A 26,701-nucleotide genomic window follows, 5' to 3' on the forward strand; every position below is an offset into this window, starting at 1 on the left:
CCATCGTCACGTCACAAACAAATATATTGAAAATTTGATTTATTTTGCGATTTATACATGTCTGCTACAATTTGCGAAAAGGTTTTCTCTTATTTATTGATTGGTCAGTGGTGCCAACTTTATCACGGACACAATTATCAAGCTCATGATCGGCATATATTTTATTAAAAAAAAACAGCCACTGATCGATGCATGTATGTATCTATCTATCTATCCTGCTGAACACACTTTTCTAGCTAGTTTTGAGAAACAAAACAACCTCTCACTCAGACCACAGCTTTAGGTTTACTTAAATACGCAAACGCTTTGCATTAACTGCCTGTTGCTTGTTCAAGCGCTCCCAATTCCTGCCACGCTTCTGCCATTTGGCTACTTGAGGATAGTAGACACACTCCTGCAGAACAGTTGTAAAATCTGTATATTACTTTGCAATGTTTTGCTTGTCAAACTGCTTGATAATCCAGATGTTGTATTTTAAGGAAATTGTTTTATGTTACCCAATCCTTGTGAACACAGGCAGCAGTTGTTTGTTATAGTTTGTGTTTTTTTTTTATTATTATTAGTTGCACATTATTTTATCTGTATTTTTTTCCAGGTGGTCTCTTAACCTCCTATAGTACACAGAACAAGTCAGCACCTACTGAATCCACTGTACTGCACTGCTTCTAGTGACCGCTCTGCTAATGGTTTGTGGTTGAGTTAAAGTTAAACTCAATCGACAGCATTTCTGGATTAATTTTAGTTACCACAAAAACAATAATAATAATAATTCTGACTCGTTCCTCTGAAAGGTTCAGTGAGCACATTCAATGGAAGCAGAGGCGAAAATGTCATCAAAATGTTGGTGGGGACAATAAACATAACAATTCTCAAGAGCAATTTTTGAAGAGGACACCAAGGTTTTTTTTTATTGTTGCCCCGTTTGCATTTGTATTATTTTATTTCTTAAACAATTATTTTAAGAATATATCATTATATTATTTACAATACACATATTTTAATGATATTTTGGGGGGGGGGACCCTCAGATAGGGGGGGTCTGGAGGGGGGTTCCATCCAGAGGCAATTTCCGCCTATGAATGGAAGTGAATGGGGCTATTTTTTGGAAGGTTTAAAGGCAAATGTGAAGCTTAGAATTTTATAAAAGCACTTACGTTACTTCAGTTAAAACTTGTGCTTTATTTAAGTTGTTTAAATCGTAATTTTTACGGTCATTTTAGGGTTTTATGAAGTGGAGTCATCATGGCAACGTAGTTGTAAAATTTTTACACAGAAAAGTTTAGCAAGCGATTTTATCACACTAAAAACATGTCAACATGAATATTGTTTAAATCTTGTGGCTATACTTTTGAAACATTGAGTATTTTAATGTTGGCCCCATTCACTTCCACTCTAAGTGCCTCACTGTATCCCAGATTTTTGCTTTTTTTTTAAGGACAGGCAAGTTCAATATACATTGTAAAATAGGACTTAATCTGTTTCACACCCACATTTTACTCCATTTTGTTAGCCATTCATCTTAATTGTTTGGACCTAAAGAGCTGAAATATTCTTCTAAAAATCTCTGTGTTCAGCAGAAGTCAAACACATCTGGAATGGCATGAGGATGAGTAAATTATGAGAGAATTTTCATTTTTGGGTGAACTATCCATTTCAAAGCTCAAGAGAAAGCCATCTTTTGTATAAAAAAAAAAAAAAAAAACATTAAGAAAAAGACAAAAAAAAAACCTTGTGATTAGTTAGGAACAATATAGTACATATGTAGTTTAGTGTATTTTTTTCTCCATTCTTTTAGATGAAGCAGTCATACACATTTTTTTAATGAGCAAGAGTTCAACTATAAATTTTTTTCCTGCTGAATTGTTCATTCCTGCAGATAGATAATAGCATACAGAACATTTATCACAATAAATAAACAGTTAAAACTTGCTGACTAAAACTGGATTAATTCGGAAGAATAAAAAAGCAGCCTCAAAAAGTAGTCAGAATTAGGGCTGAAACTATTAGTCGATGTTATCTACAACGTCAACAATAAAAAAATAATATTTTATTTTTGTCTACAAAAATTTCCGTTGTTGAACAGTCGTTTGATCTCATTTGATGCTAATGATGGTACTTAAGAGCAGCACTTCAGCACGCGCATGATTGAGGAGAGGCAAAAAAAAACAGCTCACAGTCCAAACGCACTCCAAACTTTCCAAACAGCTTAAGGTGAAATAAATGACAAAGTATGAGGGAAATATAATACAATAATACTAAATAAATAAATACAAAAGCAGTGTCATCGTGAAATAAAGCAGGGCAGTACCTGGTGTTCCATTTGAGCAAAACTTGCAGGTCAGAGTGCCTAAAAATGAAACACCCCTGCATCCTTTATTAAAGTTCAAATAATAAGGAAGTGGGTTGTATAAAGGACAAACTCTGAAACTGGTGTGTGGTCAGAGCCCCTTATGAGTTGTGTGAAACAGCACAAACAGCGCAGAGAAACTAATCCCTCATGTGTGCTTGCCGCAGCTAGATTATAACGTGATGGCAAAATGAATCATAATATATGTCACGTTATGTATCTTATCGTGAAGAAAATCGCTGATTTGAGAGTTAGTTTTTTTTTTTTGTGAGTTAAAGATCAATTCGAAATCAAGTGAACAAAAAGGTGAGGAGGTGTAGTTCTAACCCATAATACAATGCAAAAAATAACTAAAAAATGCAATGCAAAAAAAAAAAAGGTTTCTGATTTGTCTTCTTTGTCCTTACATACATTTATTTTAGGAGCTATACTGCAGAAGGAAAAATTTTATTGGAGAATGTTGACTATAATATTTAAATATTTTAAAATGTCAGAAAATACTTAAAACAACAAAGAAGATATTTATACTTATTTTCAGATAATGTATCTTGAATACAAGTATATTTAGTCTTTATGGCACTGGCTTAAGTATAAACAAGTAAAATTACAATAATATTTAAGATACATTCTCTTTAAGCAAGTCTTAATAGCTTCTATGTTGCAAAGTAAACATATTTTGTTTTAATGAATTTGCTTCAAGTAAATGTATCTTCTTTTAAGGATTATTAGATAATTATAAATGGAAAACAAGACAAAAACACTTGATAAAAATAGGATTTTTTGCAGTGACTTTTTAATGAATTAAACTTTGTAATTAAGTGAATGTCATTTAGAGATATTTTAAAAAGATGATTTTGTCCTCTTTGTTGTTATTAAGCAAGTTTAATACAACCTTTTAAGCTGAAGCACAAGCTGAATAGTCGGTTAAAAGCTAATGATTAATCATTGCAATAATTGCCCGAATAGTCGAATAATTGTTCAAATAATAATGAATTAGTCAATTATTAAAATAATCGTCAGTTGCAGCCCTAGTCAGAATAACAAGCTGTTGCCTTTAATTTAACCATTTATCTCAGAAAATTCACAATTTCACAAGAAAGATTATTTTTAAATCAGTTTTTTCCCCAGATGGCTAAAAAGTACTGAAAAAAAAAAAAAAAACATGTACAGAGAAAACTCAAAATGAAACAAAATAGTATTTGTTACTTTAAAAAAAAAAAAAAAATACTGTAATTGACATACTCCAAGGCAACAGCAGAATTTATAATTAGCTGTCACAATAGGGTACAAAAGGTATTAATCTAAAATAAAGCAGTACTCATCTGCAAATCCATAAAGGCAAACGAAAAATAATAAAACAACATCAGCCTTATTACATCAGTGACATTTTTTTTAAACACATGTAACTCTTGTTATTATTTTGGACTTCAGACAACACTAATGCATCACACCAGTTCCTTCGATGCCATAACTGAGTGCATATCTACATAAATATCATCTGAATTTTCCTGGTGCCAATTGGCCTTCCATTTAATTCTTGAAGTGCGGTGAGTGCCTCTCTGTGGTTTTCAAACAGTACTGTTGCAGAACGTCTGGAATCTCCATTTCTATCATACTGCAATGAGGCCGATCCTGGAATCACTCTGTATCCATAGCAGAAGTCATAAATCTCATCAATCCTTATCTGTGAGGGTAGATTGAGCAATTTAATGCAGGTTGGACCATCAAATTGTTGGCCATGAGATCGATAACCACGGTGCACATTATCATCTGATTCTGGTCTAAATGCATTACTGTTGTCAAAATTAGGATCAAAGCCATCACGACCTCCATAACCACGATTCAACTCAGGCTGCATATCAAAATCATCAGGACGCATCTGGATATTTGATAAATGAGGACCATCATTGTAAACTTCTCTGGCTCTCTGATTGGTCTTTTCTGGTGGGCTCATCATTGACTGATCATTCACACCAAAATCCTGCATCTGGGCCAACGTTATGCACTTCAGCATGACTTCTGATCCTAGAAACCTTTGTCCGTTAAGGGACTGTGCCATTACGGCTTCCTTCTCAGACTGGAAGATCACCAAAGCCTCACCAAGCCCAGCTCCTCTTTCATCACGCAATAAGATCACCCTATCCTCAGACAGTTGAAATCCATGGAAGAAGTCAGTGATCTCCACTTTCCGAACATCAAAAGGCAGATTGCGTACGTAGACACACCTCATCTCTGAGTCAGGAATGCTTCTTTGCAATTGGGATATTTCAACCGATCGTCTTGACCCTCTGTTGTCATCTCTCTCATCCACAGACAATTCCAACATGGCAACCATTTTGTCTTTGGAGATAGGTGACACATACACAACCTTGTGCAGCAATGTTTCCTTATGATGAGCCAAGCCCGCACAATAGTCTGTAAGATTTCTAAACACCACAACAGCCGATCTGGTTCTATCGTCCTTCTTTTGGACAAAGATAATAATTTGGTCATCCTTCAAAGGAACCGGATGAAGTAATGCTCTCAAATCACTCTTTTCAATCGCATGAGCCAAGTTTTCAAACAAGACACAGTATTCTTCATGGGATGGGGACCGTGACCTAATGGAAACAGGAGATCGGGATCTTGCACGGTCTAAAGACTGTCTTTTCCGATTGTCTGTTCTAACAACACCCCCTTCTTTCAGCCATTGCTCCTCTGTGCATCTTGTTATTTGTACATACCGTGGTCCAATGTACTGATGATCCCTCTTCAGACCTTCAATGGCATCCTCTGCGGTAGCACATTTTACAATAGCATGTCCATTAAATGTTCCACGGTGGTTCCTCAAAAAGAGCATGTCTTCAACTTGTAACCCGTCAAAAAAGTTACGAACATTTTCCTTTGTTGTGGAGAACGGCATCCCACTCAATTTTAGATAAAGGTCATCTCTATTTAAAGCGGCCCCTTCCCTCTGATTTCGTGTCTCACTGAATGAAGATGGTGATGGTCTGTTCCTAATTTCTGGATTATCTGCCCTTCGCACATCTGCTCTCGATGAAGGACCTTGTACCACAGAAGGTCTTTTGACACACTCCTTGTATATTCCCCTGCTTTTTAACTCAGACCTCCTAGTGCTCTCCTCAAGAACACTCTGCATTTCTGACTTGCTACTCAGAAGCAAGTTGACAGGAGATCCCTTAATGCAGCCACCTGAGCGTGACATCGCTCGTCTTGCATCTTCATCTGATGCAAATATTATAAAAGCTTCCTCAAGCTCCCCGCCAATTATATGAACCCCACCATCAAGAATTTTGAGCCCAGTGAAGAAATTGCGAATGTCCTCAGAACCAGCCGTGATTCTGAGTCCCTGTAATCGGATGACCACAGCCATGATGGAGCACACACAACAGCACCTGCAGACAGAAGGGGCACATATAATTGCGTTAACGCTGACACAACCGCTGGCTCCAAATCAAAATATTGAAAACGGCTCCCAACGATAATTTTCAAACCAAGGTTTAACAACCAAGTTTAGTTGTGAAACAAAAAAAACTCTCAGCCAATATATAGCCAATAACAAGACAAGTCTGTCTTGAAGCTCATAAAAATGTCCTTTGATCCAACGACAACTTCTTCCCACAAAAAAACAAGACTTTTCAGGTTAACAGGACCGACTAGTTTTCCAACATTTGACATCATTCTTTCAGCTTCTGTGTCCAAATATGTATGTAATATGAACTCCATTCACAATTTCACTTATCAACTGACCATATCATCAGAAATAAATATAATTAAAAGGATAGAAATGACAAATTCAACACCTGGGATCCATATAGCTGAATGACTATCTAGCCAATTAATTGGAAAACATTTCATCATTTTTAAATCCAAATTTTTTTTCATCAAATTGGTAGTTTCCAATACCAACCCGTAGGCAAGTGCTGCTTTAATGTAACAATGTTACAACAAAGCTAACAATATGAAGTCAACAACAAACCGTGATTGATAGCAACTCATTCATGTTTAAGTACTAAAAATAACCAGGAACCCAACATGAGTTACAACAACCACTTTACAATAGTCCATCAAACATGAATAAAAACAACAGGACATATATTTGAATTCCACTTCACTTGAGTGCAAAGTCTGCCTCATAATAACTTTTAAATACAGACTATGATATTCTTGCAGTTTATCTTTCAACAAACTGCAAATCAGCACAAACAAATGCCAGATCACTTTGAACAAGCAAGGGGGGTGAAACTTGAGACATTTTGAACAAGACTGTTTGAAATTACTCGTTTTCAGACAAAGAACCAGCGTTTTAACTCAATCCAAGTCCCGCACAGTTAAACTCGACTATAATTCTCCAATTCCACAGAAATGACAGAAATTGTGTTCCGGACAGCAAGCATTACGCACTCTTGTGTATGTCTACTTTAAACGATGAATGCATTGGAAAACATTTGCAAAATAAAACCAACGGACCATCCGTCGACTTACATAAATAATAAAACACCCCATGCACGCAGCAGCTGTGCTCAGGACGCATATTCACATTAGTATCACATGGACACAGTGTACAGGCATTTCGCTTTATTATCGGGTAAAAACATCCGTGCCCAAATAAAAAACACTTTTAATTTAAACGGTTTTCTCATTACACTGGGGAAGACAACTAACTTGTTTCCTTGAATATTCACCTCTGTATTAATCCGCTAGCTATCGTTTCTACACGCTTTTTAAATCACAACTGCACCATATATAAAACAGCTAGCACTCATTTACAACATCCTTTTAATTACCACAACATACGACAGAAAGACTTGTATATGTTATTATGTTTAAAAAAACACGGCCAAATCTAAAAAAAGATCTTCGGTAGTATCGCTCGTTTTAGATGATTGGATAGGCCCAGAATGTTACACGCACAACATTAATCAACTTACACAAAGCAAAGGATATAGCACTCTTCTTCAAATGCTAAATAATGCGCAATAAATTACGATTTGCGATTTCGCCTTTCCTATTTCCACCGTGACGAAGCACAACTTCGTAACAAAATATCTGAAGCGACGAAGAATCGTGTAAAAGTGCATTCGCATCTCCTGCACCGCCATCTGCAGACTACGGAAGCCTAGAGACAAAAAGACAGCCAGACTGAAGCCTCATCTCACTGACCATTCTAGAACCAGAAAGTATGCTAGTGATTAAAGGAATATTCCAGGTTCAATACAAGTTAAGTTCAATAGACAACATTTGTAGCATAATGTTGATTACCACAAAACTTATTTTGAATCATTCCTCCTTTTCTTTAAAAAAAAAAAAAAAAAAAAAAAGCAAAACTCTGGGTTCCAGTGAGGTACTTCCAATGGAAGTGAATGAAGCCAAATTTGAGAGAGTTTACAGGCAAAAATATGAAGCTTATAATTTTATAAAAGCACTTACATTAATTCTACTGTTAAAACTCATGTATTATTTGAGCTGTAAAGTTGTTTAAATCGTCTTTTTTACAGTCGTTTTAGGGTTTGTTGACATCACATCATCATGGCAACGGAGTTGTAAAAATGGCTTTAACTTTACACAGAAAAGGTTAGTAAGTGATTTTATCACACTAAAACCATGTTCACACACATATTGTTTACATCTTGTGGCTACATACTTTTGAAACAGAGTATTTAAAAGTTTACGAATAGGCCCCATTCAGTTCCAATGTAAGTGCCTCACTGTAACCCAGATTTATTTTTTTTTTTTTATGAAAACAAGGGGCAAGTCAAAATAGTTTTTGTGGTAATCAATATTATACCACAAATGCAGTTGTTTGATCTTAACTTGGACTGAATCCTAAAGTCCCATTTATTTCGAATAAATTCTACAACTCTAAATGGATAATCTTATTCATACTGTTACAGAACATCAAATATGTGCTGCACTTTTGAGATATTTCTACATTCACTCCAAATTTTATGAAATAATACCTTATCTATTTCTGCCTTGGTTATAATGGACACTCACATTTTAATGTCATTCATCTTTGGAAAAACTTAATGAGTAGTTGAAATAAAATATTTATTGACTTCTATTCAAAATCAAGACTGTAGGTTAAAATCTACATCATTATTTACAAAATCTACAAAAGGCTAAAGTGCATAAATAAAGTCCCAAGGCTGGGCATTATTTCAATCACCTTTTACTTTAATTTCAATGATACTGTGTGAGACAAATACATTATATTTTATTTATATAAAAATAGCTTGTTTAGTAACTAACTATAGAGGAATGGGGGAAATAGTTTAAAATAGTTCTAGATTAATTATAACATATTACAACTCAGGACACTGCTTAACCCCAAAAATAAAAATCTTTTATTCACCCTCATACCATCACAGATGTGTATAACTTTCTTTTTTTCTGCTGAACACAAATAAAGATTTTTAGAAGAATATCTCAGCTCTGTAGGTCCATACAATTGTAAGTGAATAGTGACCAAAATTTTGAAGCTCAAAAAAGCACATAAATGCAGCATTAAAAAGTAATCCATATGACTCCAGTGGTTAAATGTATATCTTCAGAAGTGATATGATAGCTGTGAGTGAAAAACATAAATATTTAAGTCCTTTTTTACCATAAATTCTCCTCCCTGCCCAGTAGACGCTGATATGCATGAAGAATGTGAATAGACAAAAAAAGGATTTGATAGTTAAAGTGGAGATTGTTGGTAAAAAAAAAAAAAAAAGACATAAATATTTGTTTTTCACCCACAGCTATCATATCACTTCTGAAATATGGATTTAACCACTGGAGTCTTGTGAATTACTTTCATGTTGCCTTTAAGCTTTTTGAGCCTTAAAAAATCTGTTTGTGTTCAGCAGAAGTATGCCATACACATCTGGGATGGCACGAGGGTGAGTAAATTAGAGAATTTTCATTTGTGGGTGAACTATTCCTTTAATATTTCATATAAAATATTCTTATACACCTTGTTTGCAAAAGTGCAATAAATTATGGTACAACCCACATTTTTTCAACCACATGGCTTTGAAAACTGGATATATTATTGTGTCTGGAAAATACACAGCAAGGAGGCAAGAGGATGGAAGGATGATGCCAATTTTATTAAATGGAAACATGTTGCAGAAACAAAAGTGTAGCCTAAACAAAGGAAAAACAAGATTTTTGACTAAGTTTATAAATGTCTGCAAAGAAAAGTTAACTAATGCTTACATGGAGCCCTGCACAAAGAGATACAACAAGAGATTACTGGTTCAGTGGTCAACTTTAAAGTGATTATTGTGAATACAATGTTGTCCTCATTTAAACCTCTGTGGGGCTTTAGACATGATAAAAGAGTTTTCCTGGTAATTATGGCCAGCTGCCAACACTTCCCAATAATTATACTGAGCTAAGATTCTGAAATGCTATATTCACAAAGATCAGTCAAAACGTTACAAGAAAGTATAGATCAAAATACATAAGAATAAACTAAAACTAAAATAAAAATCAAGTACACTGATGACTTCAGCTAAAGATGCAGGTTCGTCGTCAAGTGGTAAATATTGAAATATTCTGCTTACTGTCCCTCACGAGGAAAGACCGAATGCAACATGACAGACATCCACATTTGAAGATATTATCCTGAAAAATTACACATAATTCATTTAGATTTCCCAAACATAACAGATGAATAACCTACAAGCAAATGTAAAGTATCAAAACATAGAAACAGAATTATAGTTTGATTCGCATTAAGCCACCAGATGGTACTGAGGCTCTGATCATAAATTGATGTTATATAGTTATATGTGCATACATAATTGATATCAAAAACAAAGAGACAAAAGAAGTCACTATAATTATGAAACTGTAACATTCCTGAGGATAAATGGTTATACAGACCAACTTGATAGAATTAATCAAGTGTGGAAAGAAAACAGACCTGCATAATGCAGCTGGACTCAGCAGGGTGTTGCATAGTGTTATACAGTAGTAATGTAAAAGGCTCTCTCCACTTTTATGAGGAACCACTTGGAACAGTCAGGATGTTATTCATTGGACAGAACACTGAGATAGACACAAAAACAGCTGACCTAATAAAGGCAGTTCACAGTAGACATTTAAGTTAGTTCATTGAAAATTTGCCCTCTGAGATTCCACCAAGTAGACACAACACTGCCATTGTGAAGGACAGCATCTATTGTTCTATTGTGTGGCCACTCCCATGTTCACCCTTTCTTTGTTGTTGACGGTGACCTTTATAAAATTGGTTCTTACTATAGCAAAATATCAAAACATATGTATCTATCTACAAGGTAAATGTTTTGCTTGTTCCCCTGGTGGCACCGTCTTGGCAAACCATACAACATGGGTCTCCTCATATGCCAAATGGTTCCTTTTCCTCCATTTGCTCCACATGTTAGGGACATATCCCCTTATGAGAAGAACTGTCTGTCTGTATACAAAAGATGTTTGACTCTTTTACCTGCGGGACCTTTTGTACATCCATTAACCACTGGGCATTACAATTTCTCTCATTAATTTTAATAGAAGTGGCCTATTTCCACTAAATAGACCCTGGTTTTGGGTAGGGCTGAAATGATTAGCTGACGTTATCGACAACGTCAACAAAAATGCTCCTTATCGAATAGTCGTTTGATCTCATTTAACATAATACGAGATCACACTAACTCCGAGCGTGAGAGCAGCACTTAAAAAACAGCACAAATTAACAGTCATTAACATACTCCAAGGCAACAGCAGAATTTATAATTAGCAGTCACAACAGGAAGCAATAATAATAAACAAAATCGGCCTTATAACATCAGTGGAAAAAAAAAACCACGTAACTATTGTCATTATTTTGGACTTGAGACAACAAGAATGCATCACACCAGTTCCTTCGATGCCCTAACATATCTACATAAATACCATCTGAATCTTCCTGGTGCCAATTGGTCTTCTATTTAATTCTTGAAGTGCGGTGAGTGCCTCTTTGTGGTTTTCAAACAGTACTGTTGCAGAACGTCTGGAATCTCCATTTCTATCATACTGCAATGAGGCCGATCCTGGAATCACTCTGTATCCATAGCAGAAGTCATAAATCTCATCAATCCTTATCTGTGAGGGTAGATTGAGCAATTTAATGCAGGTTGGACCATCAAATTGTTGGCCAGGAGATCGATAATCATGGCGCCCATTATCATCCGATTCTGGTCTAAATGCATTACCGTTGTCAAAATTAGGATCAAAGCCTCCATAACCACGATTCAACTCGGGCTGCATATCAAAACCATCAGGACACATCTGGGTATTTGATAAATGAGGACCATCATTGTAAACTTCTCTGGCTCTCTGATTGGTCTTTTCTGGTGGGCTCATCATTGACTGGTCATTCACACCAAAATTCTGCATCTGGGCCAACGTTATGCACTTCAGCATGACTTCTGATCCTAGAAACCTTTGTCCGTTAAGGGACTGTGCCATTACGGCTTCCTTCTCAGACTGGAAGATCACCAAAGCCTCACCAAGCCCAGCTCCTCTTTCATCACGCAATAAGATCACCCTATCCTCAGACAGTTGAAATCCATGGAAGAAGTCAGTGATCTCCACTTTCCGAACATCAAAAGGCAGATTGCGTACGTAGACACACCTCATCTCTGAGTCAGGAATGCTTCTTTGCAATTGGGATATTTCAACCGATCGTCTTGACCCTCTGTTGTCATCTCTCTCATCCACAGACAATTCCAACATGGCAACCATTTTGTCTTTGGAGATAGGTGACACATACACAACCTTGTGCAGCAATGTTTCCTTATGATGAGCCAAGCCCGCACAATAGTCTGTAAGATTTCTAAACACCACAACAGCCGATCTGGTTCTATCGTCCTTCTTTTGGACAAAGATAATAATTTGGTCATCCTTCAAAGGAACCGGATGAAGTAATGCTCTCAAATCACTCTTTTCAATCACATGAGCCAAGTTTTCAAACAAGACACAGTATTCTTCATGGGATGGGGACCGTGACCTAATGGAAACAGGAGATCGAGATCTTGCACGGTCTAAAGACTGTCTTTTCCGATTGTCTGTTCTAACAACACCCCCTTCTTTCAGCCATTGCTCCTCTGTGCATCTTGTTATTTGTACATACCGTGGTCCAATGTACTGATGATCCCTCTTCAGACCTTCAATGGCATCCTCTGCGGTAGCACATTTTACAATAGCATGTCCATTAAATGTTCCACGGTGGTTCCTCAAAAAGAGCATGTCTTCAACTTGTAACCCGTCAAAAAAGTTACGAACATTTTCCTTTGTTGCGGAGAACGGCATCCCACTCAATTTTAGATAAAGGTCATCTCTATTTAAAGCGGCCCCTTCAATCTGATATCGTGTCTCACTGAATGAAGATGGTGATGGTCTGTTCCTAATTTCTGGATTATCTGCCCTTCGCACATCTGCTCTTGATGAAGTACCTTGTACCACAGAAGGTCTTTTGACACACTCCTTGTGCATTCCCCTGCTTTTTAACTCAGACCTCCTAGTGCTCTCCTCAAGAACACTCTGCATTTCTGACTTGCTACTCAGAAGCAAGTTGACAGGAGATCCCTTAATGCAGCCACCTGAGCGTGACATCGCTCGTCTTGCATCTTCATCTGATGCAAATATTATAAAAGCTTCCTCAAGCTCCCCGCCAATTATATGAACCCCACCATCAAGAATTTTGAGCCCAGTGAAGAAATTGCGAATGTCCTCAGAACCAGCCGTGATTCGGAGTCCCTGTAATCGGATGACCACAGCCATGATGGAGCACACACAACAGCACCTGCAGACAGAAGGGGCACATATAATTGCGTTAACGCTGACACAACAGCTGGCTCCAAATCAAAATATTGAAAATTACTCCCAACGCTAATTTTCAAACCAAATTTAGTTGTGAAACAAAAAACCTCTCAGCCAATATATAGCCAATAACAAGACAAGTCTGTCTTGAAGCTCATAAAAATGTCCTTTGATCCAACGACAACTTCTTCCCACAAAAAAACAAGACTTTTCAGGTTAACAGGACCGACTAGTTTTCCAACATTTGACATCATTCTTTCAGCTTCTGTGTTCAAATATGTATGTAATATGAACTCCATTCACAATTTAAACTTATCAACTGACCATATCATCAGAAATAAATATAATTAAAAGGATAGAAATGACAAATTCAACACCTGGGATCCATATAGCTGAATGACTATCTAGCCAATTAATTGGAAAACATTTCATCATTTTTAAATCCAAATTTTTTTTCATCAAATTGGCAGTTTCCAATACCAACCCGTAGGCAAGTGCTGCTTTAATGTAACAATGTTACAACAAAGCTAACAATATGAAGTCAACAACAAACCGTGATTGATAGCAACTCATTCATGTTCAAGTACTAAAAATAACCAGGAACCCAACATGAGTTACAACAACCACTTTACAATAGTCCATCAAACATGAATAAAAACAACAGGACGTATATTTGAATTCCACTTCACTTGAGTGCAAAGTCTGCCTCATAATAGCTTTTAAATACAGACTATGATATTCTTGCAGTTTATCTTTCAACAAACTGCAAATCAGCACAAACAAATGCTAGATCACTTTGAACAAGCTACGAGAACTCAAAAAAATATCAAGACCTTTTCAACAAGACTTTTTGAAATTATTCACATAAAAAAAAAATAATCTACAAACTAGTTTTCAGGCAAAGAACGTCTCGCTTACATACATAAGATATTGCATGCTAACACAAAGGCAGATGTCCTTCAAAACAACCTAGTTGAAACCTCTCTACAATAATGCCAATATTGGCTATGGTGTTTGAGCCCCGGCTTTTAGGAACGAAGCTGTCTGCAATAAAAGCAGTTGCACGAACACCATTCCTCAGAATTTTCTGACTGAGGGACAAGGAGCACATCGCTAGTGCAGCCAGTGTTCGCAAAACCTTGTTCCCTTCGTCTCAGGGAACCAAGGTTACGTACATAACAGAGACGTTTCCCTTATGACTCAGTACACTTGACATTGCATGCTAACGCACATGGTAAACAGAATCCCATCACGCCACACCACACGACAACCTTCACTAAACATGGCGCCGCAGTCCCGTGGGACAACGACTGACATGAGTATGCCGCAAGTGGGTGACCCTCATGTTGGGCCAGGAGGGGAGTACTTAGAATGAATATATGAACTATAGTCATAAAGTATAAATTAAACCCTTCACGAACACAGTCAGGATGGGAGTTATTTATAATGAAAATGCTTGTGACTCTATGGTAAATTACAATGGCCAATATAGGCGGTTGTGTAAAATAAAGGGGAGTCCGTTCTTAAGGGAAGGGGCATAAGTATATGTTTGAAAAACAAAATAGCAAGCACTCTAAACAGAGGGTTTGTGAAGAGAGAGACGTTACATCTAGGTTGTAAAACCTTGCAAATGTGTTTCGAGAAGACCATCCTGCTGCAAAACATATACCTTGTAAAGACACATCATTCATCAATGCCCATGAGGAGGCCATGCTTCTAGTTGAGTGTGCTTCAACACCAATTGGGAAGATCTTAGCCTGCAACTCAGGGCAATCACATCAACGATCCTGTGAGAAAGTCTTTGCTTGGATATGGACATTCCTTTCGTGCATCCTCCATAGCAAATAAAGAGCTAATAAAACAGTCGAAACTGGCGGGTTTGCTCAATGTATGCGTGTAGCACCCGCACAGGGCATAACAAATGTGCAGATTGTTCCTCATCCAAAATAAACAGAGGAGTGAAAAAAACCTTGATGGTGAATCACCTGTGCTCTGAAAGGTGTAGCTGGAACCTTAGGCACATAGCCTTTTCAGGGATTGACGGTCGCTTTGGAAAGACCAGAGCCAAACTGCAGACATGTATTGTCAATTGATAGCGAAGTCACCGACCCGTTTTACTGAGGCTAGAGCCAGCAGTAGTGCAGTATTAATAGAGAGCATGTGCAAATCAACAGCTCGAAGGGGGGCCTGAGAGAGCTTTTAGGACCAAAGTTAGGTCCCAAGTCGGGACTGTAGCCGGCCGAGGTGGATTTAATCGTCTTGTTCCTCTAAAGAACTTTATAATTAAATCATACTTGCCTATAGCGAAGTATGATTTATTGCGAATCAGAATGTGGTGATTCACAATATTGGAATGAAAAGCTCTCAAAGCTGGAAGGACAACCAGTAGCTATAGACGGATGACATGTCATGTCCGTTTTGCACTTGTTTCCAGGTGTCGAAAGTCGGGCATCCATTACACACCGCACGACATCTGTGTTGGTTGAACTTTCTTTCTGAAAAATTGACCCAGCATAACACCTTGTTGGTAAAGGGCTGGTGCTGGCCATGGTGATAGAGCAGCCAGACAGTGACGAGTTAGTGCAAAGAACAGGAAAATGAAATTAATTCAGTGGTAATGTTTTTTTCAGTTTGAACCGAAACAGACACCGAAGAATGGTCTGTACGTGTTTGTTCATGAGGTGCGCACGCATGAACTCCTAAAAGAAGATTTACTGGCCAGTTGACATTTGACCAGATTTTCCATATGCAAAGAAGTCTCTTTGTTTGCTCAATAGTGCCTCTGATTGGCTGGTAATAACCAATCGCTGAGGTAATTCAAAACACACACACACCGTTAATTTTCATTGGGGCAAGCGCCGCATCGATACATGTTGCGAGCGTGCGGGGAGTCTGAGACAGACTGAAATGAAGGACGTTAAATTGATACGCAGTTCCCTTGAAAAAAATCTAAAAACCCACCTGTAACGCGGTGCAATAGGTAAATTATGTATGCGTCCTTCAGATCTATTGATGCAAATCAGTGCTGAGGACAGATGTGTGATAAGATCTGTTTGTTAACATTATGATTGGCCGCGTCTCGATCGCGATTCAAGCATCTCAGGACTTGAATGGCTGTATGAGGAATTAATGGCTGTAAAGCCCGCTGTGTGTGTCACAGTCTGTGCACGCAACACCGGCATATCGTGTGGTCAGACCACAGATTGTGCTCGATTGTTGTAAACACCAGCTCTGACACATCAGTGAGGACTTGCGACACATTCATACAGCAGGCTTGTTATTTCATATGAAACAACCTCTATTGTGTTCTTTGCAAGAACATTGTGTACTTGGCTCATTACACTGACGTGTCTTTGGACGGAACTGTGGAAGAGAGAACACGGATTAAACAAGGTGGCCAATGTGCAAATTGGATCATATATCCATGTTCAATTGCTTTTTAGCACCCAGTCGGAATGCCAGTAAGAGCTCGCCATGCGCCCGTGTAACGGGATAGAGGGCAATTTGGTATGTTCATAACATGATATAATGCGGCGCTCACCAATAGGAAGCGGTTGTGCAAACTTTACGAGTCGCTTGACAGCGTCCGGACTGCAGGAGCCTTTCATCAAGGCAAAATTGTGTAGGTTCCTCTGCAGGAGACCACTCGATATAAAGCTCTTTGACCACCCTTATAAGGACACAAAGCATCTCCTTGTCAGTGGCATGTACACGCTCCTTGCTCTTGCTGGGGGGAGGGGCTGTAGCATCATCCAATGACAACTTGCCTGATGCAGTGAGAGACATGTCATCGTCATCATCCCCAGCATCAGAACTCTCCTGCGGAGACTGAGAGCTCGACATGCACATAATGCATTGCGTGAAGATTGAGGGGCTCGTGGGGTGTGTGCCTGCACGAAGTCCATAATCAAATTCATCCTGCTCGACTTCGTGGTGCCTCCTCGTGTAACACATTGGGTATCACAGAAGAGGTGAGTGGGAGGGTGTGTAAGGCTGAATCGTCCCTCAGAAAGAGGACGATACGTGAGCGCAGCATCTTGAGACTCATGCCATTGCAGTGAGGGCACTCTGTCTCCATGAGAGCTGACTCTGCGTGGGCACGGCCCAGACAGTGAATGCAGCTCTCATGCTGATCTGACGGCGGGATGCGTCTCTCACACAAGGAACACTTACGGAAAAACATCTTTAAAAAGAATATATATATTTCATACAATATACAATTGCTTTGAAAGGATACACAACACCTGCCGAAGCACTGCGGGGAATCAGTGTGCTGAAGCGGCCCGTTCACCAGCGAAGCATCAAGGGGCGAGGCGGAGTGACGTTCGCCATAACACTGCAGGGGAGTGGAGTGTCTTCTCGTTGCCGTGAAGATGCTGTCCACGGACTCGTGTAGTTGACGGCGAAGCAGTAGAGGGCTTCTAGACGAGAGATGAATCGCTGTCTTGAAGGAAGAAAATTCATAGGAATGGTATTTGTGCACCTGCTTTTATAGCAGACAGCTTCATATCTAAAAGAGCAGGGCTCAAACACCATAGCCAATATCCGAATATTGGCATTATTGTAGAGGTTTCAACTAGGTTGTGTGGAAGGCCAACTCCCCATATGCTTTAGCATGCAATGTCGCGTTTTAACTCAATCCAAGTCCTGCACAAGTCCTAAACTTGACTATAACTCTCCAATTCCAAAGAAATGACAGAAATTGAGTTCCAGTCAGCAAGCATTATATACTCTTGTGCATGTCCACTTTTAACAATTAATAAGCCATATTTAAAAAACATTTGAGAAATAAACCAACAGATCATCCTTAGACTTAACTAAACATCCCATTTGCAATACTTATTTTATATACACTGGCAGCGAAAGGTTTGGAATAATGTACAGAAATTGGTACTTTTATTCACCAAAGTGACATTCAGCTGATCACAAAGTATATTCGGGACATTACTGATTTAAAAAATAGCACCATCACTATTTTAAAAAATTGACAGGCCCCATTTACAGCAGCCATCACTCAAACACCTCATCCTTCAGAAATTATGCTAAATTGCTAATTTGGTACTAGAAAATCACTTACTATTATATCAAACACAGTTGAAAGCGGTTTCGTTCCTTAAATTAAGCTAAACATTGTCTGTGTTTGAGTTGCCACAGTATGCAATAGACTGGCTTTTCTTAAGGTCAATATTACGTAAAAAAAAAAAAAAAACTGCACACAAAAAAAAAAAGATTTCTCTAGAAACTCGTCAGTCAATCATTGTTTTGAGGAATGAAGGCTTTACAAAGCTTGAAATTGCCAAATATATATATATTTATTATTTTTATTCATACAAAAGGTGTACACTACAGTCTTCAAAAACAAAGGACATCTGGCTCTAACATAGTCAGAAAGAGATGTTGAAGGCCCAGATGTAGAGTGTATATAAAATATAAATAAATATCCACATGCACGCAGCAGCTGAGCTCAGGACGCATTTTCTCATCAGTGCTAAATTTAAAAACCACTTTTAATTTAAACGGTTTTCTCATTACACTGGGGAAAACTAACTTGTTTCCGTGAATATTCACCTCTGTAGTAATCCGCTAGCTATCGTTTCTACACGCTTTTTAAATCACAACTGCACCATATATAAAACAGCTAGCACTCATGTACAACACCCTTTTAATTACCACAACACACGGTGACAGAAATATTTGTATCTGTTATTCTGTTTAAAAAAACAAGGCCAAATCTGAAAAAAACTGACATTTTAATGACTGTCTTCGGTAGTATCGCTCGTTTTAGATGATTGGATAGGCCCAGAATGTTACACGCACAACATTAATCAACTTACACAAAGCAAAGGATATAGCACTCTTCTTCAAATGCTAAATAATGCGCAATAAATTACGATTTGGGATGTTGTCTTTCCAGTTTCCACCGTGACGAAGCACAAATATCTGAAGCAACGGAAAATCGCGTAAAACTAGTGAATCCGCATCTCCTGCACCGCCATCTGCAGACTACGGAAGCCTAGAGACAAAAGGACAGACTGAAGCCTCATCTATCTTCTTCTTCTTTCTTATTTTTTTTTTTACGGTGGTTCGCAAACCCATTGGTGCATTATCGCCACCTATCTCCCATTTAGACCATCGACACTCTATTTTCAAATAAAATACATACAACACCCAATCCACCTGTCATAGTGACACCACATACACACCTAATTTCCTAACCGGATCGGGGCTGCAGCTTCAGGTGGCGCTGCGTATTCTACTCATCCAGTTTCCACATGCAGCCCTTAAAATTAAAAAAATCCTTTCACCTTATATTCGATTAACTAGCCCAGAACTTTCCAGATATTTCATCACTATATATCGTTTATTACTTCCTTTTTGTGGATTAAACAAATTATTTAATGTAAGCTGTTCTCCTTTTCTGCTTAACTCTTCTAATACACCCTTTCTTTCCAATCTATATTTCCTACACTGAACAATTACATGCTCCACCGACTCTTTTCCTATTTTCCTATTTATGTTCTTCAACCCTTCTTCACTCACCTTCATAAATGCCTCCCAATTTGCTTTATTATACCTCCATTTAACTACCTTATCTTGACTCGTGTCTATTCTACCTACATTTACCATAATTGAGCTTAATATTGGAAAATAATCACTTCCTACTATACTCTCTATTTTAAAACCTTCCAATTAGTGATCCCCTCAAGATAATCAGTTAAATTCAATACTTATTCCTAACCTGTAACCACATTCACTCTTGTATATCCCCCATCATTTAGGCAGACCAAATTCCTCATATCCACCAAATCTTAGATTACTTGCCCAGTTACATCGGTCAAACCCCCCATAAAGTGCTCTGTGCATTAAAATCCATATTTCTACATTGACACTCTATTTGCTCTAGTTCACTCAATAATATTATCTGACAAGGATTGTAAAGTTTATTATTACATAATTGTTCCTCTCTACCCATTCTCCACAACCACATACTCCCTACATACTCTTCTACCTACAACTCTATAAGGTAATCCTTCTTTAATCAAAGTGATGCAACCTCCACCATTACCCTTCCCGTGATCCCATCTCTCACGCACATAACTTTTATAACAAAATCAAGCTTGGGCTTAAGCCATGTCTCTTGTATACATAACACATCTGGTTTAATTTCTTTAAATATCTATCCCCAATGTTGACAACCATCCCATCACTCAGGATACAGTCTGGGGCAAAATGAAAACTGAGTGTCCAATACCTCACACATAAAGCTCTGAATCCTCAACCAAAATTCTTTGATTTAAACACATCCCCAAAAACATGTGTTGTGTCCCCATCTTCTGATTGGCAGGCGGGTGTGTCTTTAAGACCCAACCTATACAATCTAGTGGGGGTCCAACAGAATTGATGCAAAATCTTAAATTGCATCAGACGGACCATTGGACCTCTAGATGTAGACTTGATGCTTTTTAGTATCCTAGCCCACTCTCCCTCCTCCTATACCAAATTTTAGTCTTTCTCCCATAATCTCTTGAGAGAAGACGAAGTTCTGTCCCCCAAACTCTGAATTAACAGGGAGTAATACACTGATGCCTCATCACCTTTTCCAAAAGCAGTAATCACCACTTCCAAAGTACCTGCTGCTTTAGGGGGGTGTCCAAAAAATAGTACAGAACAGGAGGCACAGCTGTAAATACCTAAAGAACTGAGATCTAGTAATCTTAAAATGTTGAACCAAATTTTCAAATAATCTCAACACTCCACTCTCATATAGGTCACAGAGTGTAGTAACCCCCCCTCACAATCCACTCTGACTGACAGAAAGGGGACTTATTTATGCATCATTTTGGGATCCGTCATATGCTTGAGGCTACATTTAAAGGGCACCTATTATGGCATTTAAAATGTTCCTAATATTGTTTTGGGAGTCCCCAACAACAGTTTTACATGCATGCAATGACAAAAAACACTTTTGTTGTCTTATAATATGCATTTATGTTTACCTGATTTGCTCACCGACTCCCAAATGATTAGTTCAACGACTCATTTTTCCAAACCCCTCCTTTGCGTGACGATAATCTGCGTTCTGCGGTGATTGGTCAGATGACCCAGTCAGTTGTGATTGGTATACTCTGTGCAGAGATTGTCGGACACGGAACGCACATCACCACTTTGTAGTAAAAAAATCTAAATCAGAGAAGGAATTTGAGTTGATTTATGTTAGCGATCATAGCCCAAAGTTCGGTGGTAAACACCCAATCAGTTATTGTTTGCGTTAGCCCAACGCATAAACATATTGATAAAGCACTGCATTACTACAAGTTATTGCTCTATTCTTTATGACAACTCCAATAACATCGACAAACATTTCACATATTTCAAAAAAATTTACATTGGAGACTGTAAAACAGTTAAAGGATGGGCAAGGAGGAGGCGAGAACCGGCTTGTCAACATAAATAATAATTTAATAAGAAACTTAAAACACAACATAAACAAACACACATGCGGACATGTCCGTAATTCTCTCTCTCTCTCGAACCATCGTCACCGGCCGCCTTTATCCCTCGCGTGCCTCATCAGGCCGATTGGGGACCGGGCGCGCGATATTCTGACCGGCCCCACCCCCCCCTCCGCTCCACACTCCTCCCGGCGTTATCTCAGGCCGGGGTGCCACCGGCATGACATACACCCCCCCTATCCCTGGGGTGGGGTGTATCTTGCGTCCCGCGTGGTCATCCCCGCCTTCCTCGCCCTGGGAGGAGACAGGAGGGGAAGACAACAACACATAATAGGCGAGGGAAAAGGCCAACACGGTGCGACAGGGAGAGAGAGAGGAGAGAGAGAAAAAGCTCACTCACCGGTTCTCTGATGTACCGTCGCGTGGTCCTCGAACACTCCTCCACACTCAGGCGGACGACAGCCGCTCCACCCCCGGGCGAACCGAAGTGAAACCGTCAACCCCCAGCGGGTAGAACGCGCCTCCGCTTTTCTGGCGGCAAATGGGGACACTCCTCCGCCCCTGGCAGCAGCTCTACCGCTCCGGGCGGTCGGAGAGTTTCTTCCCTCCTCCCCTCGCGGACGGCTGTCTTCCCTCGACCCCTCCGCGTCTCTGGGGACAGCAGGGCACTCCTCCGCCCCCGGCAGCGGCTCCCTCGCTCCAGGCGGTCGGGGTATCCAGTCCCCACTTGCCCCGCGGACGACGGCTGTACCCCGCATCCGGGCGGTCGGGCTACTCCGTCACCCGGCAGATGGCAGTGGCGCTCCCCTGGGTGGACGGCAGTGTCGAGGACTCTGCGACGGGCATCCCTCCTCCCTCCCGGGTTTCGGCACCAATGTAAAACAGTTAAAGGATGGGCAAGGAGGAGGCGAGAACCAGCTTGTCAACATAAATAATAATTTAATAAGAAACTTAAAACACAACATAAACAAACACACATGCGGACATGTCCGTAATTCTCTCTCTCTCTCTAACCATCGTCACCGGCCGCCTTTATCCCTCGCGCGCCTCATCAGGCTGATTGGGGATCGGGCGAGCGATATTCCGACCGGCCTCGCCCCCCTCCGCTCCACAGAGACCTAGAAGCTGCGCTGAGCGTAACTTACACAACACACACAAATACTTATTAAGCATGCTAAAAAACACATAAAAGGAACAATTATTAATAATACTTACAGGTTGTGATTCGGAGGAGGAAGCTGATCCAAATAAACTTGGTACTGAACCTTCCTTCAGTATCAACCGGCTCGCGAATCCACACTTGAAAGCATTCATGTTCGTAAAGCAATCGTCATTAAAATGACGCGAACACAGTACAAGGTTCGGGCTATACTTGTGTGGTATAGTTGTAAATATAAACTCTAGCCACTGATTCTTCACATGCTCGTCCCTGGGCAGTGAAAAAAAGGTCACTTTTGATATGCACTGCTAAAACAATAATGACTCTTCCTAATTTATCTCTACACTGTTTGAGACATTTAATTGTAGATGTTTACTTATCATTGTAATGACTCCCCTGCTTCTTTTACTCGAGCCAGCACTAAAGAAAATATGCCCAACCCATATCTTCCCAAATTTTTCAGTTTCCTGTGGAGAAAGATGCATTACTTGAAGAAACACTATATCATTTTTCTTACGTTTAAGAAAATAAATAACCTTCCTTCTTTTTATGGGGTGCCCCAACCCATTCACATTCCATGTGGAGAGAGATAATTCACTTATATTAGCATCTGACATATTAGGAAAAATAGATTGTGTGGAAATAATTATATTATAAAGACCACATTCCAACATTACTGCAACAAACAAACCCAGAAGTTCCCTGGTAGTACAAAATTTCACCTTCGAATCTCAATACTACCGAAATACTTTCACACTATTTTCTTCTTTATTCATCAACAAACGTCTTGCATCAACTATAGCCCCGCCATTCAAATAACTTTTTAACTCTTTCATAGACACTCCCAACAGCACTCCAGTAATCACTCCACTTACCCATTGTTTATTTCCTAGTGGTTAGTACTGGTACTACTCACCACTTCCTGTTTACAAATGGAATTGATTCTCATTGCTTTGTCTTTCTGTGCTTCATTGCAACATGTCACCATTAACGCTCCATCCTGTAACACTGGCACATCTAATTTCTCCCACTATTTTTTTCAACTCCCTTGTTAGTGCAGTTTGACTCAGCTTTTGCATGCCACACCCCTCCCTAAATCTCAGTATCGTATTCTACTCATCAGAATTCTCTCTTTTCCCCTCTCCTTCATTCCACTTTCAACAGAACTACTTGACACCCCTTCCTGATGAGTTGTCTTCCTTTTTATGTATCCCTTTCTCTGCTGTTTTATCTCTAGCACCCACTTCGCTTGTCCATCCTACCTCCATTTGATCTGCACTCACTTGTGTCTCTGGTCCAGTTCTACTTCTTTTCTTCCTGTTTTGTCATTTCCCACCGGTTCCTCACACACCTCTGCCATCCTTTGTGAGCCTCAGAGCTTCCGTCAGTATGGCAGTGTTACCTATCGACTGACGAAGGATAAAAAAAAAAATGCCTCATCTGACTGATCTTTCTAGATCTAGAAACTCTGCTAGTGATTAAAAGGAATATTCGAGGTTCAATACAAATTAAGCTCAATTGTAGCAAATGCAAATAAATTAAATAGCAAATGTACTTACTAGGTCCTCGTGATGGCGCGGTTACTCACCTCAATACAGGTGGCGGAGGACAAGTCTCAGTTGCCTCTGCTTCTGAGACAGTCAATTCACGCATCTTATCACATGGCTCACTGTGCATGACACCGCGCAGACTCACAACATGTGGAGGCTCATGCTACTCTCCGCGATCCACGCACAACTTACCACACTCCCCATTGAGGGCGAGAACCACTTAATCGTGACCACAAGGAGGTTACCCCATGTGACTCCCCTTCTTAGCAACCGGGCTAATTTGGTTGCTTAGGAGACCTGGCTGGATTCTAACTCATGACTTCAGGGGTGGTAGTCAGCATCAATACTCGCTGAGCTACCCAGCCCCCCCCCCCGTCCGTCCGTCCGTCCTATTCTTTAAAAAAAGCTAAAATCTGGGTTCCAGTGAGGTACTTCCAATGGAAGTGAACAGGGCCAGTGAAATTTAAGAGAGTTTAAAAGGCAGAACTATGAAGCTTATAATTTTATAAAAGCATTCAATTAATTCTACTGTTAAAACTCATGCATTATTTGAGTTTTAAAGTTGTTTAAATCGTCTTTTTTACAGTCGTTTTAGGGTTTGTTGACATCACATCATCATGGCAACGGAGTTGTAAAAATGGCTTTAACTTCACACAGAAAAGGTTAGTAAGTGATTTTATCACACTAAAACCATGTTCACACACATATTGTTTACATCTTGTGGATTTACCTTTGAAACTGAGTATTTTAATGTTTACAGATTGGCCCCATTCACTTCAATTGTAAGTGCCTCACTGTAACCCATTTATTTATTTTTCAAAATAAAAATGAGGGGCAAGTCAAAATTATTTTTGTGGTAATCAATATTATGCCACAAATGCGGTCGATTGAGCTTAACTTGGATTGAACCCAGAATATTATTTTAACTAAAGTCCTGTTTATTTATTTATTAAACTAATCTTATTCATACTGTTACAGAATACCAAATACAGTGAATCCAGAAAGGATTCACAACACTTCACTTTTTCCACATTTTGTTGTTACAGCCTTATTCCTAAATTGATTAAATTCATTATTTTCCTCAATTCTACAAACAACATAATGACAACATGAAAAAGGTTTCACAGCCTTCGTGCAATACTTTGTTGAAGCACCTTTAGCACCAATTACAGCCTCAAGTCTTTTTGTGTATGATACTACAAGCTTGGCACACCTATTTTTGGGCAGTTTCTCCCATTCTTCCTTGCAGGACCTCTCAAGCTCCATCAGGTTGGTTGGGGAGCTTCGGTGCATAGCCATTTGCAGATCTCTCTAGAGATGTTCAATCAGGTTCAAGTCTGGACTGTGGCGGATTTGTCCCATAGCTACTCCTTTGTTATCTTGGCTGTGTGCTTAGGGTCGTTGTCCTGTTGGAAGATGAACCTTCTCCCCAGTCTGAGGTCCAGAGTGCTCTGGAGCAGGTTTTCATCAAGGATGTCTCTGTACATTGCTGCATTCATCTTTCCCTCGATCCTGACTAGTCTCCCAGTTCCTGCCACTGAAAAACATCCCCACAGCATGATGCTGCTACCACCATACTTCACTGTATGGCCAGGTGATGAGCGGTGCCTGGTTTCCTCCAGACATGACACTTGCCATTCAGGTCAATGAGTTCAATCTTTGTTTCATCAGACCAGAGAATTTTGTTTCTCATGGTCTGAGAGTCCTTCAGGTACCTTTTGGCAAACTCCAGGCAGGCTGTCATGTGCCTTTTACTGAGGAGTGGCTTCCATCTGGCCACTCTACCATACAGGCCTGATTGGTGGAGTGCTACAGAGATGGTTGTTCTTCTGGAAGTTTATCCTCTCTCCACAGAGAACCATCGGGTTCTTGGTCACCTCCCTGACTAAGGCCCTTCTCCACCGATCGTTCAGTTTGGCTCTAGGATGAGTCCTGGTGGTTCCAACTTCTTCCATTTAGGGATAATGGAGGTCGCTGTGCTCACTGGGACCTTCAATGCTGCAGAATTTTTCTGTACCCTTCCCCAGATCTGTGCCTTGATGCAATCCTGTCTCGGAGATCTACAGACAATTCCTGGGACTTCATGGCTTGGTTTGTGCTCTGAAATGCACTGTTAATTGTGGGACCTTATAAATAGACAGGTGTGTACCATTCCTAATCATGTCCAATCAACTAAACGTACCACAGGTGGACTCCAATCAAGTTGTAGAAACATCTCAAGGATTATCAGTGGAAACAGGATGCACCTGAGCTCAATTTTGAGTGTCATGGCAAAGGCTGTATTTACTTATGTACATGTGATTTTTTTATTTTTAATAAATTTGCAAATATTTCAAACAAACTTCTTTCACGTTGTCATTATGGGGTATTGTTTGTA

The 26,701-nt window shown here is 39.4% G+C and overlaps 2 protein-coding genes across 3 annotated transcripts; both read right to left on the bottom strand.

The window, feature by feature from the left end:
* Positions 1–3,134: 3,134 nt before the first annotated feature.
* On the bottom strand, positions 3,135–7,451 carry LOC127656152 (RNA-binding protein 12B-like). 2 transcript variants are annotated; one of them, XM_052144330.1, is made up of 2 exons: positions 7,279–7,451; positions 3,135–5,742 (listed from the first exon to the last, which is right to left on the bottom strand). In XM_052144330.1, the coding sequence occupies exon 2, from the start codon at positions 5,718–5,720 to the stop codon at positions 3,831–3,833; it is 1,890 nt and encodes a 629-aa protein (XP_052000290.1). In that variant the 5' UTR covers positions 5,721–5,742; positions 7,279–7,451; the 3' UTR covers positions 3,135–3,830. The 2 variants fall into 2 exon arrangements, with proteins under 2 accessions (XP_052000290.1, XP_052000291.1); XM_052144331.1 differs by having other exon boundaries at positions 7,336–7,441.
* Positions 7,452–10,770: 3,319 nt separating this feature from the next.
* Positions 10,771–19,151, bottom strand: LOC127656153 (RNA-binding protein 12B-like). The gene is made up of 2 exons (XM_052144332.1): positions 18,997–19,151; positions 10,771–13,145 (listed from the first exon to the last, which is right to left on the bottom strand). The coding sequence occupies exon 2, from the start codon at positions 13,121–13,123 to the stop codon at positions 11,243–11,245; it is 1,881 nt and encodes a 626-aa protein (XP_052000292.1). The 5' UTR covers positions 13,124–13,145; positions 18,997–19,151; the 3' UTR covers positions 10,771–11,242.
* Between the last annotated feature and the right edge of the window lie 7,550 nt (positions 19,152–26,701).

Source organism: Xyrauchen texanus, chromosome 15 (genome assembly GCF_025860055.1).
Source record: "Xyrauchen texanus isolate HMW12.3.18 chromosome 15, RBS_HiC_50CHRs, whole genome shotgun sequence".
In the NCBI taxonomy this organism is placed as follows: domain Eukaryota; kingdom Metazoa; phylum Chordata; class Actinopteri; order Cypriniformes; family Catostomidae; genus Xyrauchen; species Xyrauchen texanus.